General features: G+C 38.4%; 1 protein-coding gene across 2 annotated transcripts in view; it reads left to right on the forward strand.

Moving 5' to 3' along the window:
• usta (uronyl 2-sulfotransferase a) overlaps nt 1–13989 on the forward strand; it is a 66440-nt gene that overhangs the window by 39791 nt on the left and 12660 nt on the right. Inside the window, exons 4-8 of one of the 2 annotated variants that reach the window (XR_004108931.2) lie at nt 2725–2804; nt 2924–3077; nt 10220–10317; nt 10454–10611; nt 10793–11711. Coding sequence is in view for 1 of the 2 variants with exons in the window: in XM_031322265.2 (XP_031178125.1) it covers nt 2725–2804; nt 2924–3077; nt 10220–10317; nt 10454–10611; nt 10793–11085 (783 nt within the window). In the remaining variant the exon portion in view is untranslated. Of the gene's footprint in view, nt 1–2724; nt 2805–2923; nt 3078–10219; nt 10318–10453; nt 10612–10792; nt 12653–13989 lie in introns of those variants that run through there. The other variant, XM_031322265.2, reaches the window with a different exon arrangement.

Below are 13989 nucleotides of genomic sequence, written 5' to 3' on the forward strand. Positions count from 1 at the left end.
AGTTCCTGTAATATGTGGACTGATCCTCTTGGAGTGCTTTTCTATAATGTCTGGCCTACATATTTGTCTCTAACGCAGGTTATTTAGGCATTTTTTATTTGATACATAGAGACAAATTTAATTGAGTTGAATGCAGATTAGCAGTCGTAGCTTTCTGTGTTTTTTTACTCTTCCTCTGTTCCCCTGATTAGCTCTGTGTGGGCGCCACGGGGGCTCAGGAAGGAGGGGGGCAGGGGTCGGGGGGCTGCAGGTATGCCTGGAATCTCCGACTGTCCTCCACTTTCTCTCTGTCTCCCTGCAGCTCTCCCTGGTAAATGAGAGGGGGTCTGGCCAGACAGACCAGAGGGGTGGGTCAGAAAACACACACACACACACACACACACACACACACACACACACACACACACCAAATGTGCCAAATGTGTTCAGTTTCTGCACATCAACCTGGGCGTAGGGGAGGGGACATCAGGGGTTAGGTCTCGGCTAATTGGTCTGGACTAATGGCCAAGGGGGGCAGTTTGTGGAAAATAAACTTTTTTTATGTAGAATTGAAATGGATTAGAAGAGACAGAGAGCATGCAATAGGGACCTATTAATTAATTAATTTCTAGAGCTAATGAAAGTTTTAAATTTTACATTTTATAGCAGGAGAGATTCACAGAAAGTGGAAGCAGAGTGAGTGGAAATGTAGTGAGTTTATAGAGAAGAGGGAGGAGTGTTAAACCCAAATCTGACTGGGGCCTCAGATTAACTTCTCTGTGTACATAAACAAGTATACATATTACTGGTGCTGTCCAAATAGTGTTGCTGTGACGTATCAGGTGCCTATACATAGTTTATGAGAGCAGAATATTCAAACAGGACATTCAGTTCTTCAGATGATCAATGCACTCTGCTGGAAATATCTTTAAGTAAAGAGTGATACAGTCTTTTAAGACAGGACACAAACAGAATACAGTATATGAATTAGACAGCTAATATAGAGAAAGATTAACATCATTAAGATAAAAACCATGTATGTGCTTATGTATAGTATTATTTTGTTTTGAGAAAATAACACTTTTAGGGATTATTATTTTTATTATTATAGAAGATGCTGTGGGAAGAGTTGCATTCATATTTTATTTATTTTGTATTTGCTTCTCACATCAAGGCTCATTCAAATTGAAAAGAAGAAAAATAAAGATTTTCTCCAACTGACAGTGTGTTTCAAATCTGTTGGTTAGTGTAAAGAACAGCTTCCTCTCCAAACTCAGACAAATTAATTCAGTCAATTCTTCTTTTTCTCTTCTTTGCTGCTACTGTACCCGTCTCCTCTGAAACAACCAGACTTGTTTCTCTCTTTCTGCTTGTAGATTCTGTTTCCAAGGAATGATTCATTGAAAGTGGTTTTGGCTCATCCAGTTGCTCTCTGGAATCTCCCCTGGAAGCCTTGTCAGAGAATCCACCTAGAATTAGCAGAATTGCACCTAGTCTGCCCAGGTGGTGTCCTTTTTTGCTGCCACAGCTTGATCTGACAGATCAATGAAGGTTTTGTGAGCACCATGCTTCCTCACAGAGAGTATGACTGTATGATTGTGCTATTGATCTTTCAACAAACACTGCTAGAGTCTGCTCTCTCACTGGCCCAAAAAAAAGAGAAATACTGAACTCCTAACCCTGTTCTCCTGTGGCATCAAATGTCAAAAACATGGAGTATGGACTCCACATAAACTGTGTCAAGCTGTCACACACAATTGAAAGTATTATTGTATTGTTATCTGGTCCCTTTCTATTTCCAGATGTATCCAGCTTTCCATGTATTTTGCATCAAGCCAGATGTCCACAGTCCCTGAACTAGCACACACACACTTCTGCCTTCAGTGTATGCATGTTAGCATACTGACATTAGCATTTAGCTCAAAGCGCTGCTGTTTAGTTCAGCGTCACAGAAGTATCCTGAAGAATCAATTTGAGTAGCCTACCTGTGAAGAGAATCCTTGAGCCTATTTTTATTCAGTACCTTCAAAACAGCATCTGGATCAATGGGGGTATTTGAGAGCTAAAATGAGATGTTTCTACTACAGCTGCTGTTGAAGTCTCGTCATGGCCTTCAGTCAAAGAGTTAATGTAAGGGTATATGGAACTACGATATCTCTAAGTTTGTTTTGGCTACTGTGAGCATGCCACGCCATGCAGACCTGGAACACCTTTGGGATGTTTTTTTTAAATCTGTCATAGCAGCAGAGGAAGAAGAAGCTTGGAAAAATTGCTTTAAAAATGTTGGCTTTCTCCTATGCATGACATGACCGGGGGGGGGGGGGGGGAGTGATGAATATTGTTAGATGAACAAAACAATCTGAAACTTTGCAGTCAAGGCAGAGGTTGTAACTGTGGCGAGGTCACTCTGTAGTGGAAGATTCTGCAAATCAAATCAAGGTGGACCCACAGCCAGATAAACACACAACCAAAGTATTAGCATTTTATCCATGATCAGTTCAAACATGCAACCACTTGGGATGGTAACTTTTCGTTCTGTCTGTCAGGAGCTTGCATATGCTTTTGGTTATCGTCTATTAATGTAATAATTGCTTGATTTCTACCATAACGTTATGCACTGGCATTTAGGATTTGATCTTAACTCGTCACAGATGATTGCCATTGATAATGGCATATACTGTGTTTTACACTTAATAATTCTGTGCAACACGTCAAATTAATTGTGTTTTTTGTGTGTTTTTTCAGGTGGATCTCATGAAGAACATCAGTAATATCCCTCAGCCATTCCTCTACACACGGCATGTTCACTTCCTCAACTTTACCAGGTACAGTAGTGCACCAATGTACAATGATGCTTAGCAACATCATTTCGAAACCAGCAACTCCTAATGTTTGTTGCAAATCTGTACAGGTCTTAACTTACGTTTTTATTTGTCTTTGTAAGGTTCAGGATAGAGCAGCCAGTCTATATCAACATAATCCGGGACCCCATCAACCGGTTCCTCTCCAACTACTTCTTTCGTCGCTTTGGTGACTGGAGGGGTGAGCAGAACCACCTTATCCGCACTCCAGGGATGAAAGATGATGAAAGATACCTGGTGAGACTTTTTTTTTTTTTTTAACTCTCAAGAGAACGGAGATCCCGCCAGCGTCCACGGGACATGGTTGTTTACATGATCTTGTTTAAATTTATCTAAAACAAAAAAACATAACAGCTAGAGCGTGTATTCTTTTTGCAGCAGAAAGCTTCTGTCTTTCGAGTCGTTACGTTGTACGCTTGTGATGACGCTATCACGTTACGTGACGTCCAGTGCAAAACCGCATGACTCTGTTCTATTACAGATGAAAATCAGAACGCCTTTACACTCTGCTTATAAAAATGAGCATATCTCAAAAACAAAAAAATGTGCATTTGAAATAACTTTTGGAGTGTATATTTTGTTAATGTTTCTTCATTTAGAAATCTTTTTGATCAATATGTTTTGTGTTTATTTAGTAAAATTTGTTGAAAACATATGTCCGATTTTTGTATTTTTTATTTATGACATAATTTCAGTACTTTTATTAATTATTATAGTTTATCGAATTACATCACCTTTTAGCTCAGGTTGTACTGATTGTAGCGATATGAAGCATTTGAAGATTCTCCAAGAAGTGACAGCACAATAAGCAAAAATACCAACGTAGGCACTGGCAGATCATTTCTATTGCAGAGTTCAAAGGGTTAAGCAACAGTTAATTATTGTTTCTGGCTTGAAGCTATTGCATAATATAAATGTACACATTACAAGCTGTATTTTATTATTTGTGTAGGTACAGTACATGTATATATTGTGGAGTAAATCAGTGTCTGATAATTATTGCTTTTTCACAGACTGGATTAATTTCTCTGTTAGGAAAATTATGCATATACACAGTACACATTTTTGAGCTTTGTACTCTTGATGGTGTCGTTTTAATGGTCTAGGAATTCACACTTGGTATAAGTTTCTATTGATATGACCCTGCGAACCGCTTAATAATACATACATGTAAAAATATGAGGTGCACCACTTTTCATTCAGGAGAACTACTTCTGAGTTGGAGTCTCACACAAAGTGCAGTCATGCAGGTTGATAGGGCCTGTTGATTAATTAGCTGTACTGTAGTTATGTGGCCAACACTTTGCACCTGCCATAAAAGGTTTGTATTAAGAGAAATTAATTAACAGCTATAGCAGCATCAGTCACCTTTTTTCTTTCTATTTTTTCAAGCAGTGCATCTTTGGCCATAACATTGTGTCAGCTTTATGAAGAAATTAACTTAAAAGCCTCCCCTCTTAAAACATCTCCCCAAAATCTTAAAATAATATGTTCTAACCAATAGGAGCCAATACAGTATACAGAGCTTATAATTAAACTAGCTTCATAAAGGGTACTAGGGCTGGGCAATAGGGAGAAAATCAAATATCACGATATTCTTGACCAAATACCTTGATATCGATATTGTGGCGATATTCTAGGGTTAACTATTGGTGCTTTAACAAAATATCTTCACACTTAGATTTAAGATAAATAATCTTCAGTAATGTGGACATAATGTCTAAATGGGGAAAAGGCAAATAATAGAACAGCTAGAACAGTCTGGTAAATTCAGAAAAGTACATCACTTTACTGTAATGCAGCATTTAAAACCAGTAAAAGACAACACTTATGTCATATCACAATATCCAAAATCTAAGACGATATCTAGTCTCATATCACGATATCAATATAATATCGATATATTGCCCAACCCTAAAGGGTACCCCTTTTACTATGTTGCCCCTTTGCCAAGAGAAAAAGTGCCCAATGTAGACAACTTCTCTAACAATATTATTTAAAGGGTCAAACAAATACTGAATCTTTTAGCCTTCTTCCCTTCCTTCATCTCAGTCACAGTGCCCACAGGCACATTAACTCTCATATGGACATTAGCTAAATCAATGCCTTGGATGTTTACGGTTTGAAATACTAATGCATTTGCAGTATTTGACAGAGCTGCACAGTTACGTTATGACTGAGTCAATAGCTTGCCAATAACACTGCTTTAAAGCTGTATCTGTTTTGGTTCCAGGCCAGCTGGTTTCATAGCCTGAAGCTCAGTTGAGACATGAAGTAAAATGTCGCAAACTCCTTTCTTTTTCTGGTATGAGCTTTATGTACACTAATTATAGAGGCATAAGCCAGTAGACATTGTACAGAGAGACAGTAATGATACTGACTGTTGCACTATGTTATATAAACACACTGTATAATCTTCCACAAAAGATTGTAACAAGAATATATTACTGACATAGATTTTTTATCCCCGTTTACTTTATTACCAGTTACTGCATTCTCATTAAATAACCATATCCTGTGTCAGCCAGATGACTGGTTTGTTGAATTTGAGATCTCTGTTTGTCATTATTTTGACAAACATTAACTTTATAAATGTTCAAATATAAGCAACAGAACATTTTTTATACATAAATATTTCAAAACCACACTCAGCTCTCTTTGAAGATGTTGTACACGTGGAGTACAGTTAGCAGTGAAGTGTTGGGTCTAATGTGAGGTTGGAAGTCTCCTTAAATAAGACAAACAACTACATATGGGATTAAGGGAGCAGGTAGAAAAAACAGAAAATAATTTGGCTATAAAAGCAGGTCAAAACAATGATTTTATATAATTTTATATATATATATATATATATATATATATATATATATATATATATATATATACTTTCATGGCAAATCAATATCCAGGCACAAACACAGGTACATTCCTTGTCATTCGTCCAACAGGAGGAGTGAATGTCATTCTGGCTTGAGTCTGACTGTGTGTAATTAAGTATTGCACTGCTTTCCCTGGAGTTTTGGACCATGTGAGTTGAGTTATTAAAGTATGCAGACCACGGGGCCCCATGCTACAGTTAAAGGGGAGGGGGAAGCTGTGTTGCTGTAGACTGGCTGTGTGTGTGTGTGTGTGTGTGTGTGTGTGTGTGTGTGTGTGTGTGTGTGTGTATGTGTGTGTGTGTGTGTGTGTGTGTGTGTGTGTGAGATTGTGTGTGTTCAAGATTTTCCAAAGGGATGACATTTTGTTAGTGCTCACTTCTAAGTTTAAGTAGTTACAGTACAGTATTGCTTACATATTAAACGTCACGCATTCTCTGTAAAAAAAGAAAAGAATCAACTGCATGAATATCATGTTACTGTATCGCCATAGGAGTGTCTCTCAAATGATCCTGTTTTGCTTTGCTGTGCTTTCTTTTCTTACTGCTTTACATTTCTGCTGGTATTGTTAATTTGCTCGATAGCCACAACAACCTGGCTTACCTAATCAGCAAGAACAGCTTGCAGTTATGTGCTAAATCATATCTATAAACAGTGGCTGCAAGCATATGCCTAACTAGCATCTGTATAATGCTGTAATGGGGGGTCGGGGGGGTTCCACCTGACAAATCAGCAACCCAAAATAAGACTGTAGCAATGATTCTCAGCAACAATGTCACCTTCAGTGAGTTATTTGATTCACTGTCGATATCCAAAATAATTCAAGTTTCTGTGTGTTTTGTAGAGAGGTCCAGATTTGAGGCCAGGAGATGAATGTCCTTACTAGTATAGCCTTTTATGTGTGTATCAGCGTGAGTGCAGCCCTGCGCTGAGTTTATATGAGAGGTGTCAATGAAAGAACACTGTCAGTTTGCTAGCCGGGGCCAAGGGAACCTGATGCACGTGTTACTGAGACATTCCTGTGGTCAGCTTGGATTTTCCGTCAGTCCCCCACACCCCTTTTTACACACACACATACACTATACAAAGGCATGCACTGGACACTTGAACGCAAAGTGTACATTGAGCACATGCATGGATTGTCACTTAGAATTTATGGGCTTTTATTTTTAATGAAGCCAGCTCAGATTGATCAGGTCAGATTTTTTTCAGTAACGGTACAGAGTTAAGTGTGTATTTATAATCGTGTATAAAAATGATAAATACAATAGGTGCAGTTGAGAGTGATTAATTAGGTTCCGCCCTACCACAATGTGTGTGTATGCCTCTGTTCATACATATGTGCAAACACATGCAAAATGTCTACAGTATGAGGTAATTCAGTGTCTTCACTGAAGCCAAAGAACACAGGTTAGTTCTCACAGTTCAAAAATACAGGTTTGATCAGGTGAAATTCCCACAGCGAGTGAAAATCGTCAGCTCTCAGGTAACCCGATGTTTACGATGACACATGCACAGTCAAACGAATAACAAGAGAGGCTTTACTGGCATGCCTTGACATTAGAAACAGTAGGGTAGTGTATCTGTCACAGGGTTGATTGCCTATGGGGCAACTGACACATGAAGTTTAATGGTCACATTTATCTGGTGTTGTCTAAGCAAGCATATGATTTTTTTAAGACACAGAAAAGTATCTTTGTATAGATTTCTGTGATTGGCCATGTAGTTTCTGTGTTGTCTGCTAAAGAGTTGAAATAAATTAAATCAGTTATTGCAAGTTTAAATGTGATTTGACCCAGGTGCATCACTCCCATGCTCCCTGATGAATGCTGAGGCAGACTGTCCCGTGGGAAAGGTTTACATCATCAATTACTCCTGATTCAGCATACATTCCATTCAGTGAAACGGGAGGCTGTCGTAGAGATTAGGGCCTATTTTGCTACAGTTTCTGTGCCTGCTCAATTGGCTTAATCCACGGTGAGAATAGGAACAATGAGCTTGAGTGTGCACACGAAATACTAATGGGTCCTCTAAAGAGAGTGCGTATTGTCTGACGGCTGTGTGTATGCGTATTTGATTGTGCGTAGTTGTATATGAATGAGTTGTGGCTGGATTCCCAGAGGTCCCCTAAATACTGAGGCATAAGGGTCCTGTATCAAGTGTCGGGGAATGGCATCACACGTGTCACTTCCTGTCTGGCTTTCTCTGTTTCTTTTTGTTTGGCTTTTCTCGCTTTTTCTATTCATAATTTGGCTCATAATGATTTTCTTGAGAGCTTTTGTGCTGTGCTGCTTTTAGACTGATTGTAGATTCCCATTATCTGTTTATTAGCATGGCAAGTGTATTACATGTAACAGTGTTGCATTTTAATTCAAGTTAGTTCATTTATAGTCTTGCATTGCCAGACCTTCCTCCACAGCACCAATCACAATTGTCTTGGGCGGCGCCAAGCGCCGGACGGAGCCCTAGTGCTGCTGCAAAATAACCTCGGGAAGGAACTTGTCTTGGTGGAACGTGAACGTTCAAAGGTTGTTTTAGTCATGCTAGTTTAGCGTTAGTATAGCTAGCTGTCTCAATTTACCTTGCAGAGATCTGAGGAGCAGTTAACCATAGTCCTCATACATCAACCAGAGTTTAAAATTCCAACACAAGGAAAGCGGAAGGTAACGGACATCTGGCTGTAAAGAGTGACCACCGGCGGAATTTCCGGTGGCAACAGACCAATCCCGGAAGTTAAACCTTGTGGATATAGACTAGTTGATGTATCAACTGTAACTTGAGTTTCTTTTGAAATCTTCACATGTGATTTATCGTTTCTCACACAGGAAGCTTTATTAAGAAAATGTAACACCACTGACAGGAAACTGCAGACTAAATGGCAAGGAGATCTACTCATAATTGATAACACTGAGTACTGACACTGTCATTCTTTGAATAAAATTATGAATCAAAGAAAAGCAGGGCAAACTTATCACAAATCCGGACACAACTCGTAGTGCAACGCTGAACTGTTTTCTAAAGGTTCCTCTGGGGTTTTGTTGTGGTTTCTTTAAAAAGCTTTCCAGTGGTTTGCTCCACTGATCACCAATAACTCTTGTTTCCAGTGCATAGTGCAGCTCAGTCATAAAGTTCAAACAAACTCTGCAGCAGCACGGTGAATCAGACACAATTCCACCACAGTATTCAGCTGCGAGGAGAAAATAACTGCATAATTTATATCAGCCCAGTTTATGTAAATAGGCTTTCAAGCTCTTCCTGTCAAGGCTACCTTATGAGAAGCTTAATAGAAATTAAGATGTCTAGTTATCAGATTTATGATTGATAAGTTTAATTAGTCTATCCCTTTTTGCTGTGAACTGTCTCATAGAACAAACATGGCGGGAAAATAATCTTCATGCTATCTCAAACATGCAGCCAAAAATACAACAGAAAAAATTGATCAAAGGCTTACTGCAACTTATACCTTTGTGTAACTGTCTAAAAAGCACACAATCCATCTCCTAAATGCTTATACACACGTTTTTTTTTGCCTTTATCCATGTTTACACCCCTGTCAGTGAGGTGTTTTCGACAGCTCAGTCACCTGTTTCCCAGTGTTCATCCTCAGTCCACTCACATCTCACATCTCACCCTCAATAGTAGACTGCGTCCTTTGGGAAGGTCTGGTCCTCTGGTCCTGTCTGACCCAACGTAATCTCTGTGATTGAGCATGTTGGCTTCAGTATTGGCTCTGACAAATTGCTCTGTTTTAAATCAGCCGTTATCAACTTATCAAAGTATAAATCTTAAAGGACAAGCTTTGACGCAATCATTACACTTTCAATTTATGTCCACTTGCAGATCCAATTCTCTTTTATACATCGGGACTGTCAACACCTTTTGCCTTATGCATGCTACTGTATGTATTTGTTTGAGCACATGTGGTGCACGCATGTGTGTGTGAGTGTGAGTCATGCCTCGTGGAGTGTTTTGTTGCTCGGGACTTGTTGCCATCCATAAGGCTTACGTCACCTGACACGGATTTCACTGCTAGTTCCACAGTGCTGTGGCTGGCCAGCTACACTCCTGCATGCGTGTTTTTAATCTGTCCTCTTTTTTTGCCTTTTATTATTTAATAGCTCCCACATTTAGACAAGGGTTGTTTTACAGTTCACATCTCTGATCTAATCACTTTATTTATAAATTATAGCACATGAGATGTTAAGGTTCATACCTGCTTGATCACTACATAATGACAAGCCATCGTTTCTATCTGATTTCAGCAGCTAGATCCTGGTAATGATCTTTAAATTGCATATATGTTTATATATATATAAGTTTTGTACTTCTTAGATGATGACTATCATGGAGTTCACAGCAGTGCAGGTTAGGGGCTCCCTCTAGCGGAAGAAACAAATCATTACAATTGCGTTTGAGATAATTGACTTGACATGCATGCATACAACTATAAAGGAATGAGTAGTGTAAAATTAAAAGGATTGTAATGTGTTTGTGTACTTTCAGGATATCAATGTGTGCATTCTAGAGAACTACCCAGAGTGCTCCAACCCCAGAGTTTTCTACATCATTCCCTACTTCTGTGGACAGCATCCTCAATGCAGGTATCTAAGGACTCTCAAGTTGCATGAGAAATCATTTTAAAGTTTTAGACATTAGCACACATGTCATGTAAACCTGCTCGGTTCCTGTCTTTGTTTGTCTGTCTCCTACTCTTCACTTTTCTTCTCTCTCCACTAGGGAGCCAGGAGTATGGGCTCTAGAGAGGGCCAAACAGAATGTGCAGGAGAACTACCTCCTTGTAGGTATACTGGAGGAGCTGGAGGATGTTCTGCTCCTGTTGGAGAGGCTCTTACCTCATTACTTTACTGGAGTACTCAACATCTACAAGAGCCCTGGTGGGTGCACATTCCAATTTTTCCTATGTTGAAGTATCACATTTACAGTATAGCTGTTGTTCCCTTCAAAACTTGGTTTAATTTCTTAAAGATGCTGTATGCTGTAGTCTTTAATTAGATTCCTACATACAACTGATTTCTTCTTAGTGTTTGTTTCTTTTCTTCCATATTCTTTCTGCAGACTACAAGAAGATGGGGAACATGACAGGCACAGTCCGTAAACATACACCCACTCTGGAGGCCCTGCAGGTGCTGTACCACCGCATGCGCTACGAGTATGACTTCTACAACTTCATCCGAGACCAGTTCCACCTCATGAAGAAAAAAATTGGCCTCAAGTCTGTCTCCCAACCCCCTGCCCACTCACCCGCTTTCCTACGAGAGCTGGCCCTCCGAACCCCAGAGCCTCTGGATGAAGACGAGGAGCTGGACACAGACCTGGAGGATGCCAACAGCTGGCTGGTTCATTCCTAAAGACTGTTTCATGAACAGTGGATGTAGCCCAAAAAAGCTGGTTGGCTAGAATTGGCTGGAGATAGCAGGAGGCAGCCTGAGGGCAAAGGGGAGCGTTCCCCGTCCTTCAGCATTCCTAAGAAAAGTGAGGTGTGTTTAGGGGTGTTTGGATCGTGACGCTCGTGTTTTTACGGGCTCTGTTTTCCATATGCAGTAGACTCCTATCATGACAGACTCAGCACTGAGGACTATAGGGTTGAGTAATTGGAAGGACAAAATGCTCTATTTAAAAAATTGACCAAGGACAGTGGGAAATACTGTTAATTGCTCAATTTGCTTGACTCAAGTTTTGTTTTAATTTGAGCTTGTTTTTGGGTTAATTTATGTAAAAAACAAAGCATCATTGCTGTTATCTCCAGGAGAGATTAGCACAAGATGATATTCGAAATGTTGGTCGCTGGGGGTGTTTACTGTAGGCAAAAACTTCAGAAACATAGTCCAAGAAAGAGCTTCATTCTCTATGAAAGGGTAAATGTCCTAAAAGCTGGAATGGGAAATGGTATACACGAATAAAAAAGTACCAAACCCCCTTTTTTGTATTAGTTGTCTAGGACTGTTGTAAGTGCCAAACCTTGCTAAGAGTTCCAGTAACTGGCAAACCTCTGCACACAGCTGGAGGAGTTGTGACATAAGCAAGTCAGTTATAGTATTGGTCTATAACATTTTGTTTAATTTGTAAGATATTATTAGGTATAAATGAGGGTAGACAGTAAGCACTCAATTATGAATTCAGAGAATTCCAACTGTGTGTGCATGAATGATTGAGTTTGACCAAACCAGCATTGTATTTTAGCATAAATTAATTATTTGGGACAGGTCATCTGTTGAGTCAAATACTTAAAAGAATTTATCGAGCTTAGTTTGTTTAATCCAAAGTTTAAAAGATTGAGCTTGCCAAATACCAGTGTTTCTACTGCGATGCATTACAAAACTGTATAAATATACTGCACTTTTTCTAAGTGACTTTTCCTGAAATTCTGCAGCAAAATGAGGGATTTGGTCACAAAACTGGATACTAATTTCCTTTCATTTCAAATAGAAACATGTTACGGTTTGTTTTCCCTCTCAAAATATCACCATGAAAGTGTTACCAATCCTAGCTAACACTAATTTCTAATCCTGCAGCAGCTATTCAAAGTACATGTTTTTCATCACTCATGTACAAATAATCCAGTTAAAAGTAACCATAAAATAATATGTGACTGTCATCTACATAGTTTACTCTACTATACTAATCTCCATTGTCTGTACCTTTACATTGTCCTGGTTTGTTTTCAGTGTTTCCTTTTTTGCCAGTTTAATTTATTATTTTGTATTCATTTGCATTCCAGATAAGATTCTCAGGAAGGAAAAAAGATGTTTAATAACTTGATCATTTGTATCTTTGGTTTCTGGCGGCTATGAAACTATTCTTGGTATTTCAAGGTTGTTTAGAATGGGTTTATATCAACAGCTGAAAACTTGTTAACAACAACTAATGCGGTCCATCATTTCACAGTCTTCAAAATAAATGTCCTAAACTATTGCAGCTATTGTCTCTGCTTTGCTTGTTTTTTGTGTGATAAACATGTAAGAAGAAGTTTGTGATAGCCACCCCATCAGGATTGCTGCACCCTAACCCTATCCCTTTGCTCTTACCCCATGTGTGGCTCTCTCTTTCCTGCAGCAGCCTGTCTATTACCCCACACAACGACGACTCATGTTTCTTCTGGCTCCCCAGTTGTGAAGTTAATTACCTTCCTTGCAGTAGTCAGGAAAACAGAACCTATCCTCTGAAGAAAAAAAAAGTGTTATTTTGATGAAACTCGTCATATTCCACTTTCATCTGTTTCCTTTCTTTATTTGCACATAGTCCTGTCGTTTCATCATACATAATATAAGACTCTCAATGCAGTTTTTTTTTATTAAATACTATACTATGACTTTTATGACTTTTTATGGCTTACTATACTATGACATTTTTATATTTTTATAATATACTAAACTATGACTTTTATGACATTTTTCAGGACATACAACATTTTATGTATTTTTTATGACACGTTTCTATGAATTTTATGGCTTTTATAAAATACTATACTATGACATATATGGCTTTTTTATGAGATACTATAAAGTGTCCTTTTTATGGCATTTGTATACTATACTGTACTATGACTTTTTTATGACTTTTGATGACATACTATACTATGACATTTTTATTATTTATTAATTATTAAGAGATTATTTTTGGGCTCTTTGGCTTTTAATTGATAGGACAGCTGTAGAAAGGAAAGGGGGGAGAAAGAGGGGGATGACAGGCAGCCAAGATCCGCAGGTGAGAATTGAACCTGAGCCACTGCGGTAAGGATTGAGCATTGGTACATAGGGCACACGCTCAACCACGTTAGCTGCCATGTCCTCCTTTTTTGAAATTTTTATGACATACTATACTATGACTTTTTATGACATACTTTACTATGACTTTTTTACGAATTTATGGTATACTAGTCTATGACTTTTGTCATGACTTTTTATGACATACTATACAATGACCTTTTATGACTTTTTCCGACCCACTAAACTAGGACTTTTTTCGACGTGCTATACTGTGAATTTTTTATCACTTTTTCAAGATACTATACTATAACTTTTTCAACTTCCTATACTGACTTTTTCCGACATACTATACTATTACTTTTTTTGACATTCTATACTATGACTTTATTATTCCTTATTTCGACATGCTATACTATGATATTTTTCGACTTTTTGCGATATTTTTCATCGTAGTACACTTTGACTCTTTATGACTTTTTAAGACGTACTATACTATGACTTTTTATAACTTTTTTCAACATACTATACTATGACTATTTTCGTCAT

This window comes from Sander lucioperca, chromosome 19 (genome assembly GCF_008315115.2).
Source record: "Sander lucioperca isolate FBNREF2018 chromosome 19, SLUC_FBN_1.2, whole genome shotgun sequence".
NCBI lineage: Eukaryota > Metazoa > Chordata > Actinopteri > Perciformes > Percidae > Sander > Sander lucioperca.